This window comes from Toxorhynchites rutilus, chromosome 1 (assembly GCF_029784135.1).
Source record: "Toxorhynchites rutilus septentrionalis strain SRP chromosome 1, ASM2978413v1, whole genome shotgun sequence".
In the NCBI taxonomy this organism is placed as follows: domain Eukaryota; kingdom Metazoa; phylum Arthropoda; class Insecta; order Diptera; family Culicidae; genus Toxorhynchites; species Toxorhynchites rutilus.
The window spans coordinates 205,024,162-205,048,262 of NC_073744.1; the positions used below are offsets into that span (position 1 = coordinate 205,024,162).

General features: G+C 37.0%; 2 protein-coding genes across 2 annotated transcripts in view; both read right to left on the bottom strand.

Moving 5' to 3' along the window:
• The window catches only part of LOC129761384 (nuclear factor 1 C-type), a 37,761-nt gene extending 18,348 nt beyond the window's left edge, over window positions 1-19,413 (bottom strand). Inside the window, exons 1-4 of the mRNA XM_055759106.1 lie at window positions 19,333-19,413; window positions 17,919-17,970; window positions 17,726-17,804; window positions 17,354-17,515 (exon numbers count right to left, since the gene is read on the bottom strand). Coding sequence (XP_055615081.1) covers window positions 17,354-17,395 — 42 coding nt within the window. The 5' untranslated portion in view covers window positions 17,396-17,515; window positions 17,726-17,804; window positions 17,919-17,970; window positions 19,333-19,413. The remainder of the gene's footprint in view (window positions 1-17,353; window positions 17,516-17,725; window positions 17,805-17,918; window positions 17,971-19,332) is intronic.
• A 1,954-nt stretch (window positions 19,414-21,367) lies between these two features.
• LOC129763486 (uncharacterized) lies at window positions 21,368-22,216 on the bottom strand. Its single transcript, XM_055762599.1, has 3 exons — window positions 21,979-22,216; window positions 21,814-21,911; window positions 21,368-21,741 (listed from the first exon to the last, which is right to left on the bottom strand). The coding sequence occupies exons 1-3, from the start codon at window positions 22,113-22,115 to the stop codon at window positions 21,659-21,661; spliced, it is 318 nt and encodes a 105-aa protein (XP_055618574.1). The 5' UTR covers window positions 22,116-22,216; the 3' UTR covers window positions 21,368-21,658.
• Between the last annotated feature and the right edge of the window lie 1,885 nt (window positions 22,217-24,101).

Below are 24,101 nucleotides of genomic sequence, written 5' to 3' on the forward strand. Positions count from 1 at the left end.
GCCATATTATTTATTTCTAGAAAATATTTTGGTTGGTAAAAATAACGAATATATTTTAAGAGAGTTTGTATGTTATTGCACTGTTCTGTAAAATTGATCTAAATGATGATGTTCACTGCGAAACATACATATGCGTACCTCTTTTTTCGAATTTTCCTTTTTTATTTTAAATATTCTTGTTTTATATATAAAGATATGCATAGGAAATTTTTCGGATTTTTCTAGTCATCTCAAGTATTTTATCATTCTAATTTGGGTGAAGACAAACTCAACGTTCTCCTGTGATGATATTTTACACGTATGTGGAAAAATCTTTCTTTTATATACAGCGCGGACTCGATTATATACAGTTCCTGAATCCCCTTTTCACTGTATATAATCGAATCCTGTATATAATCGAGTCAAAAAAAATTTTTTTTTTGCATGTAATTTTCGTTTTTTGAATATAAAAGAGGAATTTGATTTTAGATTCATCCCCTTAAAGTCAAAAACTACCTTTCTCACATGGAAAAAATAAATTTATCTAGATTTTCGCAGGAGGTGATAGACGATCATATTTGATGAAAAAAATCCTTCTATGCATATGTTCGAATTTCAACAATGACAGAGTTATAGAACTTTTTTTTTTTTTTTGTTTCGGACTCTGTTGCCTCAAACTGGCTCTAGATTACAAAGTACGCTACGGAAGACGATTCTGTTGCTTTCATTTGAAAGATGAAAAAAATTTGTACAAGATATAGTAGTGGAACATCTAAAATAGTGGATTTTTATAAAATTTTGGAAGTTAAAAACTTAAAAGTTAATAATTTTAATGTATTATTATCAATTTCATCCTAAAAATTTATATTAAACTAAATTGTTTCCATCAGTTAAATTAAAGCTCCCAAACCCCTCTACAAGTTGTTCTTCGACACCCAATTTTCTATCTTTCTTAATTTGGCTGCAATATCGATATAAACAATTCCTGGTGAAAATTCAAGCAAAATCTTCAAAAATCACGATGTTTACCCCACTGTACACGTAATAGCCACTCAAATTACATCTTAACGTTGTAAGGTTACATTTCTTTTTGAAATAAGTCATATTTGAAATAAAAAAAAAAAATCTAAACTGTATATAATCGAGTCCAAAATTGTATACAATCGAATCACATATAATCGAGTCTGTATATAATCGAGTCCGACCTGTATAAAGATACACATTCCGTTCACTTGGTTAATAAATCCCAGAGCATTTACTATTTACTCAAATTAATTGTTTCGTCTTCAATGTCTTCAAATTATAATTTTTTTTATTTATGAGCGCACCCGACGAACTTTGTTCCACCCAAAATTAGTTTTTCGGTGTGAATAATTTCCAACATTCACGTTTTTTCAAAAACCAATTTCGTTTTTGTATCGTACATTCGCGGTAGACAGTAGATGACACTATGGGAAGAATGTACTTCTGATTTGATTTCTGTATTTCTCTTTGTTATACCTACTGGTAGAAAACGTAGTAAAACTGTCCTACTAGACATTTCAGCAAAAAAGGAAGTATAAAAAAGTATTTTAGGTATTTTACGATTCCTCCTACTGTTTAGAAAATCGGCTTTATCGCATCAAATGTTTATCAACATTAATGGTATACATATAAGGTAAGTGAGCTAACGACATTAGAAGATTGATCCTGACGGCCGAAAATACGGAACGGATAATCAATCTCCTATTGGAACGTTAAAATGCCACCAAAGTTGATGACAAGACAAGGTAATCAAATTACTTTCCTTGAAATTCTAGATGAGGAATCTCTGGATGTGCTTCCGCTTATTCAGCGACTGGACCGATCGTGAGTTCATTCCGAGAACCACTCATTACTTGATTTTTTAATTGGCCTTTCTAAAAGTTAAAAGCCAAAAATTTCTGAATTTTTAAAATTTCTTTGATTTTTTTTATTTTTCCGTTTTTTTTGTGTTTTTATTATTATCTTGATTTTCTTTTCTTATTTGAATACTAGCTGACCCGACGAACTTCGTCTCGCCCAAAATAGATTTTTTGATTTGAATACTTTCAAACACCCACGTTTTCTACCAAGTTAGTGAGTCCAATCTATGAACTCTTCATTGATTGATTACCCTTTGACCCTTTGCAATTTCCTTTTACTATAAATTGTCTAGTACTTCTACAAAAATTCGTCCTTATAATATAAAATTATTTTCAGACACAATTCTCGTTCAAGATTCTTCGAGAATTTGGAAATAACAAGTTTCTCCGTTGCATGGAATACATGTTTGATACAGAGAATATTACAAAATAAAGACAGCTCAAATCGGACCATTCCTTCCTCGGGTTTAGGGCACACCAACACATTTGGCCTTCCATTTTCGTTTATGAAGATAGAAGATATAGGAATGCGTTATTCCGTCTGAAAATCCTATTCCACTTTCGAACAATGATCGATTTCGATAGCGAAAATATCGAATGGACTAACAACGCTTATTATGATGTATTTTTCGAACATGTGGGAATTCATTTTTCCGAATATTCTGCCCTTCCTTCAGAGTTTTCCGAAAATTTTCCGGTTTTTCTCCAAACTATATTGATCTACGGGAATACAACAAAATGAAGAAGGCTAAAATCGGACCATCCCTTCTTGGGGCTTTCCGCTTACCAACAGATTTTGCCTTACATTTTTATTTATATAGATTTCAGTTTTCTTTTATTTCTGTTTTTTCTGTACGTTTGAATTTTGTAAATTTTTCGAACTTTCTGAATTTTTTTAATTTTTCTGAAATTTTTCTGCTTTGATGATTTTTGTGAAATTATTGTTCTTTCTGAATTTTCTTGTTTTTTATCCAGAAATTTTTTTAACTTTCATAATTTTTTTTTCTCAAAATTTTCGTTTTTATGTTTTTCCATATACAGTATAACTTCGATATAACGTACAGGGTGGGCCATTTAAAGTGGAAGCATCTGGCAACCCCATAACTTTTGACAGAGATGTCAGATTAACAAATGTCATACCGCGTTGGAAGCGTCATTTCAGTACAATTTTAACCATGGAACAATACACAACTAAACAACGCGCTGAAATTGTTCAGCTGTACATTCAAAATAACTTCTCAATTGTGGCTTTTGGCAAAAAATCATAATGTCTGATGAGGCGCATTTCAACTTGAATGGAGGAGTGAATAAACAAAATTGTCGGTTTTATGCTACTGAAAACCCTCAATTCATCGAAACGCAACCTCTTTACGACCAAAAAGTTACTGTGTGGTGTGGCATTTATGCCGATAAAGTCATCGGCCCGTACTTCTTTGAAAACGAAAATGGAGCAACGATAACCGTGAATGGGGAGCGTTATCGGACAATGATAACCGATTTTTTATTGCCATTTGTTCGTGAAAATGAATTGGACAATTACTGGTTCCAACAGGACGGCGCTACATGCCATACAGCGGCTGCCACGACCAAATTATTGCGCGAAAGATTAATATCGAAAAACGGCGATTATGACTGGCCACCGAGATCACCTGATTTGACGCCTCCTGACTTTTTTTTATGGGGATATTTAAAATCCAAGGTATACACTGGTAAACCAAGGACCCTGGCTGCGCTGAAAGACAATATCCGACAAGAAATTGCTGCCATATCGGCCGAAACATTGGGCAAAGTGATGGAAAATGCCGAAAAAAAGGCACATTTTGCGGTCAAGGCCAGAGGCGGTCATTTACGAGATATCATAATCAAAAAGTAGTTAGAACAAATCTCCTTGGACCGAAATAAATGAATTTCAAAAAAAAAATTGAAAATTCCACTTCTTTACTTTGCTGTACATTTGGCCCACCCTGTACATTTTACTTTCAAAATTGTACGTTATATCGAAGCATAATAAAGAAATCAGAAACGTAGCTTATATTACTTTATTGTGTTGTTGTTTGAGTAAGGTTAATGAATAAATTTAACTAGAAGACGAAGCCAACCTTTTTGATGATGTTTCCGTTCGTACTGTTGATTAATGATTGATTCATTTAGAATCCGGAATCACAAAACAGTTGTATTTCGGGATTGCTTAAAGGTACGAAACAAACTGTAGTATCAAAATACAGATAATTTATTTTTTTAAGGAAAAAAAATATTCAAAAAATTATGAAGATGTGTACGTTATATCGAGGTAAAATGTACCTTTTTCTCGAGGGTACGTTATATCGAAGTTTTTATTTTGTATTGCGTATTATACATTTTCAAAATTTTCTGTATTTTGTAAATCTAAGTTTTTTTTTCTGAATTTTCTGAATCTTTAATTTCTTAAAAAAAATTTTAATTTTTTTCTTTTATTGTGTCTATTTTTCTGGTTTTTCATGATTTTTCCGATTATTCTTGAATTTCTTACATCTAGTATGAATTTGATCCTTTCTATTTTTTTTATTCTTTCAATCTTTTTCCATAATTTTTTCATTGTTATCTGAATTTTCCGGTTTTATTTTTTCCATAATTTTTGCTATTTTTCGGGATTTTCATGAATTTTGGTTCTTTTTGAACCCTCAGAATCATTCATGGTCGTCATTCATATTCACATAAATTTACTACAATCATTAAATAAAACAGATTTTTTCGGAGTATTTCCTTGTTTTTCACATTTTTCTGTATTTTTCTTTAAGTATGTAAGCTTTCCTGCATTTTGCAGTATTTTTCTTTATTTACCTATATTTTTTTTCTGCATTTCTGAATGTTTATATTATGTGTGATTTTTCTCAATCCCTTTTTTGTTTTTTCCCCGTATTTTCCGATATCTTCAATGTTCCGTTTTCTTCAAATCATTCAATTTTTCTTAAATTTCCAAAATTTTTGTTTTTTTCCGTTTCTTCTGATTTTTTTTGTTCATTTTTTTGTAATTTTCTGATTTTTTCTATATTTCAAATTTTTTTAATTGTTCTGAATATTTCTGATTTTTTCTGAATTTATATATATTTTTCTTTGAGATCGTTTGATGTTTTTGTGTATTTTCTGTATACCGATTTTTTTATGTTCCTCTGTTTTTTTCTTCAGATTTTTATGTTCTGTTAAATTTTCTGAATTTTCCTTAATTTCTCAATTTAGAATATGGGCTTAGAATGAAAGGGGTGTAAGTGATTTCATCGATTTCTCTACATCGACTCTCTCTTTTGGTCATAACTTAGCTGCAAATACATTCCTAGCTGTATTTGACAATGCGGAAGACAGGTCAGAGCCTCATCTATCGGATTCTATAGCAAACTCAAATTGGAACGTTTTTGCAGTTGAGTTATTAACTGAAGAAAAAGTTGATGAAGAGAAATCGATCAAGTCACTTACACCCCTTGCATTCTAAGCCCCAAGATATTACTTGAAGATATTTTTTTAGAATTGTTTTGATATTTTATGATTCTTCCTAATTTTATTTATGAATTTGTCAGGATTTTTCAGGTTTTTGTTTTAATTGCTCTGATTTTTTGTAAACTTTTCTTTTTTAACTTTTTTGTATTTTTCTGTATTTTTATTCTGAGTTTCTCCACTTTTCCCTATTTCTTCTGATTTTAAAAAATATTTTTCTGACGTTTTTCTGATTATTTCTGATTCATTTTTTCGAATTCATCTAAATTTCCTGATTGAATGTTTCCGGTTTCATTTATTGCACTAATTTATTTTTTATTGTTCTGTTTTGAATTTGTCTGAACTTTTCTGATGAGCTTTTTAGAATCAGAACTTCATACTTTCAAACCTCTATAGTTGAAAATACAGGGTTTTCCATTTCGGGCTTCCGAAAGTATACAGCCCTGCGCTGACAACCGTTTGACATGGCTGTCAACCAAAGCGTCATATCGTTAGTTGAATGTCTGCCATTTTACAATATGGATCGTTTTAGTACCGCACAACGTGTTAATTATGTTAAATTATACTATAAAAATGATGAAAAACCGGCAAATGTTTTTCGAGCATTACGGACGGATTTTGGTCGTCATGGACGGCCTACAGAGCACACAATCGCTAATGTAGTGCGTAAATTCGAACAAACTGGATCCGTAGGGGATATTGTGAAACCTGTGCATCATCGTGATGTGCGTTCGGCCGAAAATATTGCTGCTGTTGCTGCCAGTGTGGAGGATGACCCGAATGTTTCGATTCCACGGCGTGCTCAGCAATTGGGCTTGTCAAACACATCATTGTGACGAATTTTGCATTTGGACTTGCACCTACATCCATATGAAGTCCAACTGGTACAAAAATTACAGCATGGTGACCATGGAATGCGTCGGGCATACGTCGATTGGGTGAACGAACAACAGCAGCAAAATGCTGAATTTTCGCATCAAATTTTCTTCAGCGATGAGGCACATTTCAAGCTCGGTGGCTATGTGAACACCCAAAATTTCCGTATATGGGGCTCAGAAAATCCACACGTGATTGTTGAGAGGCCATTGCATCCGCCAAAAGTCACTGTTTGGTGCGCATTATGGTCTGGTGGAGTCATCGGCCCGTATTTCTTTGAAAATGAGGACGGCGAGACGGTAACTGTGGATGGTGAGCGCTATGGCCGCATGTTAACCATTTTTTTTTGCCACAAATTGAAGATATGGATACGGATGACATGTGGTTTCAGCAGGACGGCGCCACGTGTCACACAACACGACCGAACATGGCCATATTGTGAACGAAATTTGAGGGACGCATAATTTCGCGTTTTGGTGATGCCAATTGGCCGTACAGATCATGCGATTTGAACCCGCTAGACTTTTTTTTTGTGGGGTTATGCGAAAGACCGTGTCTATGCCAACTCTCCGCAAACTCTTGAACATTTGAAAGACAACATTCGTGAAGTTATGACCGAGATACCGCCCCATATGTGCCGAAAAGTCATCGAAAATTACCTGTTCCGAATAAAGGTGTGCGGGGAAGCCCTAGGTGGACATTTGAATGATGTTGTATTTCACACATAATGGCATAAACCAAACTTTAATCTATCTATCTTCTATCTTCTATATATATAAAAATGGAGTGATGTCTGTCTGTCTGTCTGATTCTTATAGACTCGGAAACTACTGAACCGATCGACATGAAAATTGGTATGTAGCGGTTTTTGGGGCCGGGGAAGGTTTTCGTGATATTTTGAGACCCCTCCCCCCTCTCTAAGGGGGGGCTGCCATACAAATGAAACACAAATTTCTGCATTACTCGGAAATTAACCAAACAAACGAAACCAAAGTTGGCATGTGAAAGTTTTAGGGTGCAATAAATGTTTCTATGATGGTTAGACAGTCCTTCCCCCACTCAAAGGGGGGGCTGCCATACAAATGAAACACAAATTTCTGCATTACTCGAGAATTAATCAAGCAAATGAAACCAAATTTGGCATGTGGAGGTTTTAGGATGCAATAAATGTTTCTATGGTGTTAAGATACTCCTTCCCCCTCTCTTAGAGGGGGCTGCCGTACAAATGAAACACAAATTTTTGCATTACCCGAGAATTAATCAAGCAAATTAAACCAAATTAGGCATATGGAAACTTTAGGGTGCTATGAATGTTTCTATGGTGGTTAGATACCCCTCCCCCCTCTCTTAGGGGTGGCTGCCATACAAATAAAACACAAATTTCTGCATTACTCGAGAATTAATCAAGTAAATGGGCGGGACGAAGTTTGCCGGGTTAGCTAGCTTGAAATAAAAGTTTCATCGAAATTCGAATTCTAAGTGTGTTTTATTTCAATTTACTTTCGGTATTTAAAGTTGGAAAACCCTGTATAATCAATCAACCAATTCATGATGACGAATGCGTTGGAAAATCTCAATCAAGATTCTCTTTTCCCTCTCATCATATATGATACCGAAAAGGTAATTTTTATTGAAAATTTTCATTTATTTATTTGTCTTTTAACAACATAACATAATAACATAAAAAACAACATAATTTCGCTCTCTTTGGTGAACGATCTACAGTTTATTGATTTTTATATTGCTTATACAAAATACTAAATTCACGAAAAAAAAAGGTGCTGGGTATTGAGTACAAAGTTATAGGGGCTGGAAGTTTTAGATATTTTTCTATAATAAAAAATAACGAAGAAAATTTGGAAAATAAAAACTTTTGTTTTTTTTTCGTTGGGGCTTCCTAATCACCTAGAGGTTCATGGTAAACATAACGATCTATTTTCATACCTATCAAGTATACCCAAAAAAAATTCTCATGGAAATCGGTCAAGCCGTTTTGGTCGTGTTCGACCACAAACATCGTGACACAAGTTTTTTGATTTTTCTCGATCGTAAAATAGACGAAGAACACGATGATTCTCGAACTGAATCATGATTTCGATGAATAAATCTCCAAAAACACAGATATTGTTCAGGTGTCAATCTAGTCATTATAAAATGACAAATCAATCTCAACACAAAAAAGTGACAGCTGTCAAAATAGCGAAAATATTAAAAAAAATGCAGCCAACTCCAAGTTTTGTACCTCTATGAAAACTTTGAAGAAATCTAACAAAAATTTCATGTCGGTGACGATCCGATGCACTAAGTGCACTTAAGAGACTGCTGTCACCGAGGGCTATGAGCGAAAGATGGAGATTAATTTCCGATCACTTTCCACTTCTAATCGCAGGTTTTCACACGTTTCATAGCAACTACAAAACATGAGTCCATATTGAATCGTCATAAAAACTACAATCCTTCTCCTAGCGAGAAAGCCACTTGGAACTCGGTGCCATGATGGCAAACAGCCACGCCGGCAGCAACAGAAAACCCATTCCACTCAGGCTCTCCGGCCGCAAGCTGTCAGAGCCGACAATGATAATGATAGACATTCTATTTGTCGAAAGTCGAGTCGCTTAACTTCGTTACCGCCGCTGCTGTCGAGTGGCATTGGGCAACAACACTTGGGTATGCTTGATATGTTTTCCAAACGATAGTATTGATAGCGCCAATTATTCAATTACTTTGCCCATGTGCGTCTATAGTCGTTCTATTGATGGTTCGAGAAGGTCTTATACACTTCTTTCGCCGCACTCCCCGAGCACCGAGAGCTGAGTGGAGAAATGTGATACCATCAAACGAATGCTGCTATCCGATAAAACGGAGAGAGAGATCCCTCCGGACCAAGTCATTTTGATGCTGCAATTGGGCCAGAGCTCTAGCAAACCAAGCGAGGAAAAGGGTGCAATTTTTCTCGCCCTCCGAGAGGCAACGATAATAAGTTTAACGCCGGCTAATGGAGGGGTTTGCCGTGTGGAACTGGCTGGAAGTTCTTCAAGTTGCGTTTAGGTTTTTTTCCGATCTTCCCCCGGAGTCGAAGAGCGAAGTCAATCGGGCGAGGGAATGTAACTTCGTTATCAACATCAAAAAGGAAGCGTTTATTTTCCAATTAGACGGCAGCGAGCGGAAAATTTGCATGATTCTTCAGTTGCTTTTCTTCGAGCACAACACAACATGTGTTCAGTTTTACGTCTTCCGAGGGAAACAAACGCGCGGTAATGGTTTTTATAAGCTAATGAGCTCACCCTCTCACTGCCAGCAAAAATTCACAAACCTATGAGGTAGCTGATATAAACAGTGTAATAACTCTACTTTTCGTATAAACACCAAACCATCGTTCCATTCAACAGAGCTAATCACTCTCATCGAATCTCATCGAATCACTTGATCTTCTGAAGATCGTTTGGTTAATCGGAATTGTGGATGATTAGCTTTTTGTTTACCTGTTACTGAATCTCATTTGCATTATTCTGCATCTAATCGCATCTGAAATGATTGGAGGCGAACGGATTTCCACGTTCTCGATATCAATAAAACAAAATTGAAAGATTGAACAAACGATTTGTACTCTTACGCGAAGCTCTCATTTTTCGATATCTGAATTTTCAAAGGGAAAGGAAGCAATTCAAACAGCGACAATTTCAGGTGTAACATGGGCGAGAAGATTAGAAACTATTTATTCAACAATTCTGCTCTCGTAGTTTGTGGCTCATGAAAAAATACTAATAATGTTTTGAGACGAATCACGAATCGATTGAATGTTTTTCTTCTTCATAAGAAAAGGAAATAAGTTTAGTCACAAGCGATTGCAGAGAATATGGAAGTGATGAAGCGGATGGATTAGAATTTTCCAGCCCTACGATTTCAAATTACCATCTCAACATATTCAACACATAAATGGTCGGTGTTAAGTCAGAGGAGACCAAGTCGCAAAATTTAAAAAAAAAACGAGTTATTGATTGCATTAGATTGAATTTCGTAAGCCATACCCCACATTTATCAGATTTGGAAAATCATACATACAGCAGGAATAACGGAACGATATTGTTATGATTGATCAACGGAAACCTCTCATAGTATGCAGTCAGAGCGAATCATGTGCTATCAACCATGGCGATATGGCTTTATATAATGTGCAGACAGAGTGAACCATGTGTCAATCAATTGTATATTGAATTTAAACAATTTTCAAGCACTAAATTCAAACCAACAATACATTTTTCTTGAAGTTACTAGGTATCTTGTTAAAAGGTACACATTTTGATTATAGTAAAAAATGAACTTGATTCACTCTGACTGAACGGATCAGTGAAAAATGCTGATCTTCAGAGTTAGTGATCGCAAAATGTACTATTTCCGAGTACGATTTAGACGGTAGCGATTACGAAGAAATTCGATTAAGAAATACTCCCTAAGATGATTGAAAATGGTAAGTACATGATTTAACATGTGAACCATGCAATCATGTTCATGCCTGTAATAGATGGCAGAGACTGTTATGCTAAATGCAATCATATATTTATGTAGTTTCAGCCTCACATCCCTCCTCGACAGAATGGCACACTTTGACTCACAACTGTTAATTGATTGAAAAATATTTCAAAATTGTTCAGTCATAGTGAACCCAGTCTTAAAAAGTGTTCCATTGGTTCAGTCAGAGTGGTCCATGTACGTATAGGAAACCAAATAGCTCTCTGTTTTGGACATGAAACTTGATGGTTTTTGCAATTATTATGTGTCGCAGTATTGTCAGAGAGTATATACGATTATATACAGATTTTGATTTCTTCTCACTGTATATGATCGAATCCTGTATATAATCGAGTCAAAAAACAATGTTTTTTATTCGTTTTTTAAGCTAATATTTTTCGTTTATTAAAAATAAAAGAATTTAATATTTGATTCATCCCCTTAAAGTCAGAAAACACCTTTCTCACATGAAAAAAATATTTTTTCCCAGAATCTCTCAGGAGGTGATAGATGATCATATTTGATAAAAAAAATTATAGGAGGTTGTGTCCAAGATACGACCGCATTGTTGACATAGAACTACGCTGTTATTTTATAAAAGTCGCTTATTCATACCTTCGGATATTATTCTATAATGCTGTAATGCAGTAAAACATTCAAGATGCTTGGTATTCCCCAAATATTTTTTTGGAGCATAACCTTAACGCCTGCTTCGCCATAACGTCAGTTTAATGCATTGATGCATTCTCAAAGGCACCAAAGAAACAGTTTACAGTTTCGACCGACGCGCCGAAATCGCCTATTTTGCTGTTGTTCGATGCGGTGTCACACTCGCGAAGGCTCGGTTCAGTGCGAGCGCTTTTCACTACACCAACATCGCGTGCATCATTAGATGACGCTTGCCTCGAAATTTCATTGCCCCTGGCAATGCGTTCGTTTTTTTTGCAGGGCTAGAGCCTGCCTCCCTCTTCTTCTTGCTCATCACACACTACTCGAAACGTCCAATTTATGACGCGGGAAGAAAAACACACGATACGAATAACGAATAACGAACAGAAAAAGCAAACGACGATATCCAAGTTGGATTACCACTGGTGGGGTCCAATCTTAGATCGAAGCGCAGCGAAAGCAAAGTGAACTGGATTGCTCAACAGTCCGATGCCGAATGAAAGTTTGCCTCAGCGAGATCCACTGTTTATACTCAAGGCAAATATTCCCCTTCATTCTTCTACTTTTCCTTTGTTCACGGCGACTTCAAATCCTACAATTTCCCCTTCGTTGGTCTTCGATGAGTTGCTCGTTATAGACAGCTCTGTTCGGGAAAGCACACAAATGGACAGAACAAATGTATGGAAAAATGGAAACGCCTAAAGTTTTCATGAATTTTAACCATTTACAAGCCAGGGGATTCTAATGTATAGCATATTCAACAAATCTTAGGGAATTTCCGATTCGTTTAGTATGTAAATCGCTAAAATCCATTCGCGGCAATAATAGTTACTAACGTTAATTTTATTTCATAAAAACGTGACCTGTTCTCTGATTTGGCACCCTTAGTGAAAGACGTAGTTCTACGTCAAAAAACCTTCTATGCATATGTTCGAATTTCAACAATGACAGAGTTATAGAACGTTCTTATCAATCAAATTAAAGCTCTTAAATCACTCTACAATTTGTTCTCTGACGCCCAACTTCTATCTTTGTTAATTTTGCTGCATAATCGATATAAACAATTCCTTGTGAAAATTCAAGCAAAAGCTTCAAAAATAGTGATTTTTACCCCACTGTACTTATAATAGCCTCTTGAAATTCACCTTAACGTTGAAAGGTTACATTTTTTCTAAGTCATAAGTCATATTTGAACTAAAAAAAATATTTTTTTTTCAAGCTGTATATAATCGAGTCCAAAATTGTATATAATCGAATCACATTTAATCGAGTCTGTATATAATCGAGTCCGCCCTGTATACAGATAGAGATAGAGGAGGGAAATCGATAAATTCAAAATCATTGCGAAACACAATTTCAGTTCACGATTTTGTCAAACACTTTGAAAAAAGACGTCCCATCACATAAAACTCATATTTAATACGGAATGGTCGATTTTCATTAGAAGCTTAATTTCAGGAACGCGCTTTGGCCATATAAAATATCATTTTTCTCCATTATTTTAATTTTTTTAAGCCGTCACAACATTCTTTGGAGTGCAATGTATATTATATCCAACTTTGAACTCAATCGGTTCCGCATTTTTCGAGTTTTTGACGCGTACACAAACGAATACAACATTTATATATATATATATATATATATATATAGAGATAATATATAAATCTACATAAATAAAAATGAAAGGCAAAATCTGTTGGTAAGCGGAAAACCCGAAGAAGGGATGGTCCGATTTTAGCCTCCTGTATTTTGTTGTACGAGGGTCACTATTTATATTTCGGGAATTGGCAACACTGATGTCATGTGAGTCCATCTGACGGTTCCATCGTAAAGTTTGACATTTTTGACGATATACGTACTCAGAACATTTTGTCATACGGACGCTATTTGCTTATTTGATATTTAGTTGAAAGTTTGGTCTCGGCAAAAAAATGGAACTGAATCGTGAACATTTTCGTGCGATGATTTTTTACGACTTTCGGCGTGGATTATCACAACAAGAGTGCGTCAATCAACTTAATTTGACTTTTGGCGATGAAGCTCCATCAAAAACCACTATGTATCGCTGGTATAGTGAATTCAATCGTGGTCGTAGTTCGCTGTCCGACGAGTTTCGTGAAGGTCGTCCAAAATCGACTGTAGTGCCAGAAAACATCGATGCTGTGCACGAAATGATTAAGCAAGACCGTCATGCAACCTATTGTGAGATTGAGGCATCCCTAAGCATTAGTTCCACCAGCATATATGCGATTTTACATGAACACTTAGTTGTGCGAAAATTATGTTCACGTTGGATCCCACATAATTTGACAATCGCTCAAAAAAAGGCTCGTGTCGATTGGAATAAATGCTTTGAAAATTGGTTTAAGCGCATGCGCAAAAGTGTATCGATCATCGTGGCGAGTACTTTGAAAAACAATAAAAATATATTCGCAGCTTAACTGTTTGTTTTTGTTCCTATTCCCGAAATATAAATAGTGACCCTCATATTCGTCTCTTCCCGTAGATCAATATAGTGGAGAGAACAATTGGAAAATTTTCGGAAAATCCTGAAGGAAGGTCGGAAAATTCGGAAAATTGAATTCCCACATGTTCGAAAATTACATCATAATAAGCGTTGTTAGTCCATTCGATATTTGCGCTATCGAAATTGATCTTTGTTCGTAAGTGGAAATGGATTTTCAGGCGAAATAACGCATTTCCATATCTTATGGAAGGCCAAATGTGTTGGTAAGCGTTTGCGCTTACTAACCGAGGAAGGAATGGTTCAATTTGAGTCATCTATATTTCGTTGTATTCGTCTCATCCCGTAGATCAATATAGCGGAGAAAAAAATCGGAAAATTAGGAAAATTGAATTCCCATATTTTTTACAATTAGCTAAGCGTTGTTAGTCCATTTGATGTTGGCGCTAACGAAATTGATTTTTGTTCGAAAGTGGAAAAGGATTTTCAGACGGAATAACGCATGCATATATATTTTCTATCTTCATAAACAAAAATGAAAGGCCAAATGTGTTGGTGTGCCCTAAACCCGAGGAAGGAATGGTCCGATTTGAGCTGTCTTTATTTTGTAATATTCTCTGTATCAAACATGTATTCCCTGCAACGGAGAAACATGTTATTTCCAAATGCTTGAAGAATCTTGAACGAGAATTGTGTCCGAAAATAATTTTATATTATAAGGACGAATTTTTGTAGAAGTACTAGACAATTTATAGTAAAAGGAAATTGTAAAGGGTCAAAGGGTAATCAATCAATGAAGAATTCAGTGATTGGACTCACTAACGTTCACTTAGTAAGAAAACGTGGATGTTTGAAAGTATTCAAATCAAAAAATCTATTTTGGGCGAAGTTCGTCGGGTCAGCTAGTAATATATAAAATATAGCGCAATTGGTCCCAAGAAAATGTAAACTATAAAAAACAAATACAAAAAATAATTGCGAAAACAAAATTTATTTTTTCAAATGTAGAACTTTTTCAAAAAAGATCAGCTAACTGGCTTTTGATATATCGATCATCTGAATCGGTCCAGCAGTTCAAAAAATATAAGTTTTTGAAAAAAGTCACTTTTGGAAAAAAGGGGAAACATTTGATTTTTCGGACCACCCTAAAATGGAAATGGTTACCCCAATGAAAAAATAAAAAAATACTTGTAAAATTTTTTGCATTAAAATACAAATTTACCACTTTTCACGACAATCTGAGAACTATAACATCGGTTTGGGATGGATCGGTTATATAACAACACCAATATTATCCAATATCTTACAATTGAAAACCACGAATACAATAAAATAATCGATTTCAAGAAAATGAAAATAATAATGCGGACGATGAGGAAAATTATTGTTGTGTCTCGCAATGCTCCTCAAAATTCAGGAAAAATTATGCCACATGTAGAAAAAAAGACACACACAAACACATTTAAATCAAAATAAGAGACCCATAATAAGAGATCTCAAAGTTAGTTTTTTTAAGAGACGAATGAACTCTCAGAGTTTAAAGTCTCTCTAATTCAATACCTTCCTTCCTTCCTAGTTTTTTTTTCCAAAATTTTCAAATGCCAGAAAATATATAATTTTTTTGTACCGCGTATTTATTTTTTTTTATAATTAGATTTTTTGATGAAAAAATTGTTTGAAGATATTCATCGATACACCTTAGTAAGATGTACTTTCAGTATTTTTTCTTATTTTTGTCGCAAAGCTATTGAGAATGGCGTGAAAAAAGATGAAAAGGGGCATTTTTCACCATAGATCCCATGGTGTACCATATAATGACTCAAATATATGGTACTACTGCCAAAATGTTTTATTTAGCACCCTATACAATATTTTCCATACAGCTGGTGATTTGGTTTGTGGGCACTTTTTACTCCCTTACCCAGTCCAGCCCATCTCTTACCTTACCCCTTTGGAAATATAAAAAAACCATTTTTTTTTGTACCGCGCAAAACAGAAAAAATGTGAAAAAATCACACATATCTAGAAAAGCCGTAAGAACACATTTAAATATGAAATAGAGTAGTACTGAATCTCTAGATCTCGAAAAAAAAAATCAAAATTTCAATATTTTTTTAATACTTAAATTTTTGATTTTTGTTTTTGTTTTCTTGATACACCGTAGTAAAATGCACATCCAGTATTTTTTTTTTCAAATCTTTATCTCGAAGCTCTTGAGGATGGCGTGAAATTAGCGGAAAAGTGCGTTTTACACCATAGACCCTATGTTAAACCACATAGGGCTTCAAAAAAACCGTTTATTTAACATCTTATTTAATATCCTATACAATATTATCATGCTTCAAGGGATTGAATGTAGGTCGTGATTTCATTCGCGTGATATCTCGGCTTATGTCCAATCACTACAACCTAAACGCGCATCTCTATCGCATTGGGCTCGCAGCAAACAATCTTTGTGATTGTGGCGATGGCTACCACGACATCGAGCATGTTGTCTGGTCGTGTATCCGGTTCCATGCTGCTCGCTCTCAGCTCTCTAGAGCACTGAGAGCACAAGGCAGACAATCGGATATCCCCGTCCGGGATATCTTAGGTGGCCGGGATCCTGATCTTCTGCTTCATCTATACCTGTTCCTCAGAAACGCCGATGTCAACGTTTAATGATGTTTCCTTCGTTGTGTCCCCGTTTCATATCCCTCCTATCCGATCGATAAACTTTTACTTAGTCGCGGCAATACATACACACACTCTTTACAGATGCACGGGCCGAAGGTTGTGCAGTCCACTGATCATTCAACAAGAGCCAAAGGTTGTACCGCTCATGACAACTCTACACGAGCTGATGATTGCGCCGGCTAGTGACCATTCTATCCTGGATTCCTCGAGTCGAGAAAGACGCACTACGCTAGATATGGGGTACAGACTAGGGGCGCGTTGCTGATTAATGGTCAGCTGCATCCCAATAGAAAGTATCCCGTGTCGGGCACACGTACAGAGCATCGAAGACTGCAACATACCAATTATGAGAACACTTGTAATACTAACCTCGATTACTAACATAGTTGTAAGACAAAAATTTTCAAAATATTGGACTCCCGGCCCCGTCAGGCTAACGCCACATGTGCCTTAATAAAATATATATTTTGGGAAAAAAAAATATTTGCCATACAGCTGGTGATTTGGTTTGGAGCACTCCCTTACCCGGCCAGCCCCTTTGGCTATAAAGGTCGATGGTATCACTTCATTCTGGAAAAGGGATCTCTTGTCCAAAATAGTTTGAGAAACTGTGTTTGCAACACAAAATTTCACACAATATTGAGCAATATAATTGAACAATTTGAACAATAGAATTAAAAAAAGGTATCCTGTTCCTAATGACGCTTTAAACAAAATAAATGACTAAATGTTCAGCATTAAGATTTAAAATAATCAATTCCCGATATATATTTGACAGAATGTGCAACGCATCTACGTTATTCCGTTGAGTGCCAAACCATTTGCTCACCTGAAAGTCCCGCTTGCACTTGTTCTCCTCGTTGTGGGTCATCTTCTTCTCGTGCTTTTTGAGGTAGCGCCGTTTCGCCGCCTGAAGGTTGAACCAAGTGTAGCTGAACGACTTAACGTAAGGCAGCAGAGCTTCGATAAACGGGTGGAAGTCCTCTTGTTGCTGTTCCACGCGCACACAGCGCGTTGCGAGAACGAGACGCAAATCGATAATTAGATTATGGAAGCGGAAGAAAAGAGTGCATCTGCAGTTATTACAGCGTTTCCATTGAATTTGCATTCCATCACACATAAACTGTGTACTGTGACACGACAAACGCATGCAATCAGAAATTATTTTATTTAATATTTTCGATCGGAGGTGTCCAATTACCGGTGAGAAATTTTGATGCTTTGGTGCCAATTCTCGAAGGATGCCTTGCAAAACGTGTAAATTTTGAACCGAATTTTTCCTGGAAGAAGGGTAAGTAATCAGTGCCTACTTCTCCTCCCGTTCTTTCGATGGAATGCACACAAGGGATGGGTTTAGTATTCGTTTCGAATAGGGCGTGATTCACTCGGCTTACCTGTGACAGGAAGGGGCCTTTGATTGAAGATTTGGAATCCATGATAAATTTCCTGGATGTGTACGGATGTAGCAAACGGTTTGCGGTTATCGAGAGGGTGAGAGAAAAACAAACACCGGTAAGTGAGTTTGTCAGCTAATATGTGCGAGTTGTTTGCATCTTCGGTTTCTTTATTTATTCATCGCTAAGCGGCGTGAAGTCTCTGAGTTTTTTTGTTTGTGTTGCGATTGATCTTCGACATGTTTGCATAACAGTGGTGATTTTGCCAACTCTCTTTCAACATTGCATATTGAAACAAAGAGAACTGTATGTGATTTTCATTCTGATAGAGATATCAGCAAACCAAATGTGCGATAAAAGGCGAGAGGAGATAATTTGCATACAGCGCCATTCATCATTGTCTAGCAAGCGACTGAAGAATCCAGAACATTTCTTCAGAACCGAGCCAAATCACTTTCATTCATCACATTCCTTCTTATTTCCTGGCCAATGTCCCAATCTTCCTCACCACCTTGCGGAGGCCCCTCATCCACCGTCCGTACCGGCGACTTTTGATTCATTCATTCATGATAACAGTCTTGGCAAAGTTCTAAAATAGTACTACGCTCCGCTACTACAACTGCTACTGGTGCCATACTACTTTTGGCGTTGGCTCTAGGGCAGGTAAGTCGCGCTGCGAGAGCGAAAGTGTCTATTTTCGAGCCAACCGCTTCAGACGCTCTGGTAGCGAACCCGGCTTGACACCGTGGCGAGGAAGTGCGCTCCAACACATTTTCTACCAGTGCCAACTAGACCGAAGAAGTGCGAACTGGCCGCGTGTGTCGTCATCGGAGAGCACACAGCAGTCCATGATTGTTCGAAAGTTTTACTGCGAATTCTTTTTTACTTGGTTTGTCTCACTCGACTCGAAGAAGCGTCCTTTAGAAAATTCTTGGCACGAAACTTATTTTGTATTCTATATGTTTTCATACAACATGTTGATCTTTGAACACAAACGGGGATCTCGGCCAGCTGTGAACGAGAACGAATTACTTGGCTTTGTTTACATGGGATTCGATACTGTCTTGATCAGACCATCAACGAAAGCTGAAGCATTTTTCTCCGGGAAAATCGGAAAAATCGCTCCGAAATACTCTAACGTCTATAAAAGGATCTTTGCGAAGCCCTGTCAAAAGCGCATGGTTGCATCGTTACTGCACACACTGCACATAGACGAGCGGCGTGTGGAAAACAGCATGCGGAGGGAGAGAGAACGACAGAGAGAGACGAAAAATCTGGGCCTCTTTCGTAATCGCAGTTTGCTGTGATGAATTTTTCTTATCCAGGCGCATTTACATGCCCCTCGGCACCGTTGTTTGATAAGAGTTGATAACGAAGGTGAGCGAAATTCACCACCTCCACCATGTTTACGTACTCGCGAAAGATTCGGCCGGATTTGCTTCGATCCTCTGATTTTTGACACAATAAATCAACCACTGACGACACTGACACCAAGGATCAATGAAAAACTAGGGAAATCCTTGAGAACCGGGAATTTTCAGTTCTGTTACAACTTCTCCATTTGAGCGGGGGTTAACGGGTAAATAACCGATAAGGAAACTTATCACACAAGGCTACTAAGATAGAGGAGCTTAACGGAAACTCTACGGAAACTAAAAACTTCCAAGTCTAGACACATTAATCACAGCACACATTGAACGAACACCATTAGGGTGGCCTATTTGGGGCCCGTCCGTTCCTGGTTTCCTCGCGACGCACTGACAAATGGTTTGTGCAAGCGATGTTGCCTCCACCAACAATAACAACGTCCACACATACACATACACAGATGCACTTGCTGTTGTTGGCTTACTAAGAGGCTGCACTCATCTCGCGAAGAGGAGGACCCTGTCCACACAATCAACTTCCCGCGAGTTGTACACACTGGTTTCGATCAAAACATTTCACCCCGGGTCTATTGCTTCTATATCACAGCCTACTTTTCTACTATTACACAAGTCGAACGGGTGGATAGAAAGGGAATAATTGACGCAGGGAAATTATATCAAAATAAAAACCGAACTAGGAAAGAGAGAGGTGCGTGTCTGTGTGTTTTTAATGCACTGACGGGAAGAGAAAAGAGCACACAGAAGAAGTGCAGAATAGTAGGAGCTTCGGGCGAAACTGCAGCGGCTCCTGTCTGGCGACGGTGCGATGCATGAAACGAGCAGGAGATGCTCTCGTTTCGCACAGATGCTAACTGACTGCAGATGCAGCAGGGATGCTGTGTGCGCAGAAAATTTCGCCCGGGAAAAGCGCATCTCGGGAAAACGCGTTTGAAAGGGACGTTAGCTGAACATGTGATTGAAAATGATGTCTCAAATAAGAGAAATTCATTCAACGGCGGTCATTATCAGATACCAATTCTCTTTTTGCACAAAAAGGGTGTTGCGATCAAAATTTGGTCAAACCAGAACACATGTAAATTGAATTCATTTCCATTTTTCAAAAATATGGATTCCAAATTGACGGCCCCGATTAAAGTTAATATGTCGCTTTTCAAGCCACAGGTATAGATAGCCGGCCAAACCAGATACATCTCAGCGACCTTCGGCAATTTCATATGCTTCAAAATTTCTGAAACCTTTTCCCTTCCGGTTACCGTGGAAATTTTACTACCCATGAAGCTGGGTGAAATCTATATTGACGGCAGCATCGTCGTGGTGTACAGCTCTCGGGATCATGCTTTGACCGTCTTATTTTATTTATCGTCGTGATTTGAAGTCATTACCTTCTCATAAGTCGACAGTCCGGTTGATTTTTGGAAGTATCATAAGCCTTAGGCCGATTACACATTATCCGGTTTCCGCCGGATCGGTTTCAAAAAGCGCCGCTGGGTTTGGACGGATAACCGGATAACAATGTGAAAGACACCTCACGCTACACAAAAACGTGCATCTCTCACATACACATAGGTGCATCTATTTATACAGTGAATTGACAGGTAAACATTGCTGCAAATATTCCTGCTACATGCAAGCTGTTTTCGATTTTGATTTTTGTTTGTTCTGAATATACAATCGTTCTAGGAAAAAGATTTATCCAAGAATAAGATTTTGAAGCGCAGGAATCAAAATGGGCGCAGAGTATGTACTAGGGGTACATGGGAACTGCTCACACGACAAGGTCTCTGGCGGAGCTAACGGGAAAGGAGTAAACCGTTTTAACACCATAATAATTCCGCTCAGACTTCTCGCCAAACAATTTTGTGGCACTCTTGGAGAAATCCAGCCATATACCGGGTGTGTTGACGAAACAATATCTTTTTTTTGTGATCTAATCTTTCCGTGGGATGTAAATTTGCAATGATAACCAAATATAAATAACTTGCTAAACAGAAAAACTTGGTTGTTGTAAACAGTATTATAAAAACTCCAGTCCAGTTGCACTGTACTTATCCATATGCCAAATTATTTTTATTCCCAAACATACACAAATATCATGATTCATTTCAAACGCTCTGATGCCATATATTTTTACAATAGATTTTTTGCCCCATTCATTTATTCTTGAGTGTATTTTTATTTCACTATTGCAGTAATAATCTAAACTAAACTAAAATTAACATCTAAATTTTCCTTCAAACACTATCCGCAAATCCTCGTCCAGAAACGCGCTTAGCATAAGCCGCAATTTCTCGAGCACGTACTCCCGGGGCAAAGGTCGCTTTGTCGAGCGCATTTCGCATGAACGCACAGCTGTTAATATGCAAATCCTAAGCGGAGAATGTCGAATGAGATGCCTCGGTCACATCGTCGTCGATAGCATCCCGGGTCAGACCAAACTGTGTGGAGATCCGAATAAAAATATTAGTAGAGAGAGCTATTTTTGGTATGTCAAATCAACAAAAACTAACCTTCACATTCAGCTCGATAGTCGCTCAAAATCTGCCCTTTGATGAACTTTTTGGAGATTTGAACTCGTTCAGTAGCGATTCCAAATAAGGGAAGTTGACTGTGAACAAAGCAAAAACAGATGTTAATTAAATTACTCGATCAATATGTCGAAAGACACCACCCACCGTTGAACACAGTCCGTGGCAATATGCTCCATGATGACCTCGTACGCCTGTGACCATTGATTCACTTTGAGCAGAAACTTGCATCGCTGAATTTGTTCCACAGCAGCGAAATAAAGAAGTAAAATTTCTGCATCCATTTCACATCCGACTTCTGAATTGATTTCAAAAACAACAAACAATCGTCAATAGCTCACACATCTTAATCCATGGGACGATAAATTTCCTGAATTGTACTCATACGCTCATACTAACACACATGTCAAACAACTGTCAATTCGAGTTGATGGTATGGAGCTTCGTGCTCCGCTTTTGGGAAATGATAATGATAATGGATTTTCAGGTGCAGTAAACTCGTATACAAAATAAAAATTATGAATGAAAATAAACATTTTCTTCAACAAATATGTTTTTATGTAATAGAGCAATACGTTCTTCCGCAAGTAGTGAAAAAACCCTGAACAAGAATTGTGTTTGATAGCGATTTCATATTATAATGATGAGTTTTGGTGAAAATATCAGGAAAGTTATACAAAAATAATTAAGTAAGAGTCAGTTCTACGTGTTTTGAGTAATCACATAATACGAAGTAAAAATTTTCATTCAAAGTTTGAACAACTTAAAACTGTCTCATTGTCTGAGAATGTTATAGATAATGGTTTGCTTTCCCAAACTGATGTCTCCACCAGATGTCGACACAATACTACTGTCATCGCGTATAATGTTTGTCCGGTCACCGGACATTGCAGTCGCAGTAGACGGCTACATCACGGCGCCGTAAAGAGATTGGTACGGTCGAAATTTGCCATTTGGGTTTCAAACCGGTCCGGCGGAAACCGGATAATGTGTAATCGGCCTTATGCTTCACATCATCCAACTTTCCTAGCATGTATCATCAAATTCTGATGTCTAATGTATTAATATTAATATATTAATATTAATATATTAATATTATTATATTAATATTAATATATTAATATTAATAATGTATTAATACGAGAGACGATGCAAGACGCTTTTCTACCAAATTGATGCTCATCAAAAAGCAGACCTGATGTCTCAGAAGGAATATAACGAGGAGGAACCGGAAGTATGGAAGTAAGGAGTATGCCACCGAATTTATGCTAACGTGTAACCAATTGGCACAGATCGATTCAATACCTGCAGATGTGCAGTTTGCCGAAGAAGTACGATCCAATGATACGAGCTGATACGAGCGGACGAGGTTAAGGTTGTCAGAAGGTTGAACTCTTCGCATGGTTCAACTCGCCCTCATGGACAACCAAACGTGAGATCTGGTTGAGCTGCCAAACGGAAGGAAACCTCTACGCTACAAGTAGGTCTAAAAAGTGAAGCGATACAAAGCCCGCTTGGTCAACGAAGGCGTCTTACAGGTCAAAGGTGTCGAGAACAGTGAAAGCTTTTCACCTGTTGTTCGGTAAAATACAATGTCAATAGCTGCCATTATGAACCTCTAGATCAGGGATTCTCAAACTATTTTAGGCAAGAGACCCCTTTTGCAGAATGATGTGATACCATCGACCCCTAAGCCAAATTTCTTTAAAAATTTCCATTTTCTTAGCTGATCCGTCAAAGTTTCTAGTTAATTATAAATCGGCGTAGAAAATTTCGGTTTTTTGAAGCGCGTTTCGTTTTGCGGTGCGATCATTATTTGTTAAAAAAAATCATCAACAAAGACGAAAGGGTAATTTTTTATTCCATCAAAATTTCTCTGCTGTGAAAGGTCTTGCTAGATCATTCTAAGAGTCAAATGAGGGCTGATAAGCTTAACTAAATTTGCTATTGACTTGGTTAGAACATTATTCTGTTTGTTTACAAAAGCTAAGGGTACATAGAAAAAAATCGATTTTTCTATTCCTTTCCAATATTTTTGTCCACCACACTTACACACATCAAGATGAGAATGTGTACGAAGAGTGTATCAAAACGTGAAAGTTGAAAGTTTAAAAATATGTGTATCCCATATTCATTCAATGATTTTTTACAAAGTTACATCATTCCAAAAATCAACTAAAAATTTTGACTTTCTACTCTGTTCCTCTAGTTTTGTTGTCGAGTGTATAACGATCAACAAGGTGGACAAATTAATTGTAGTACCTACTGCT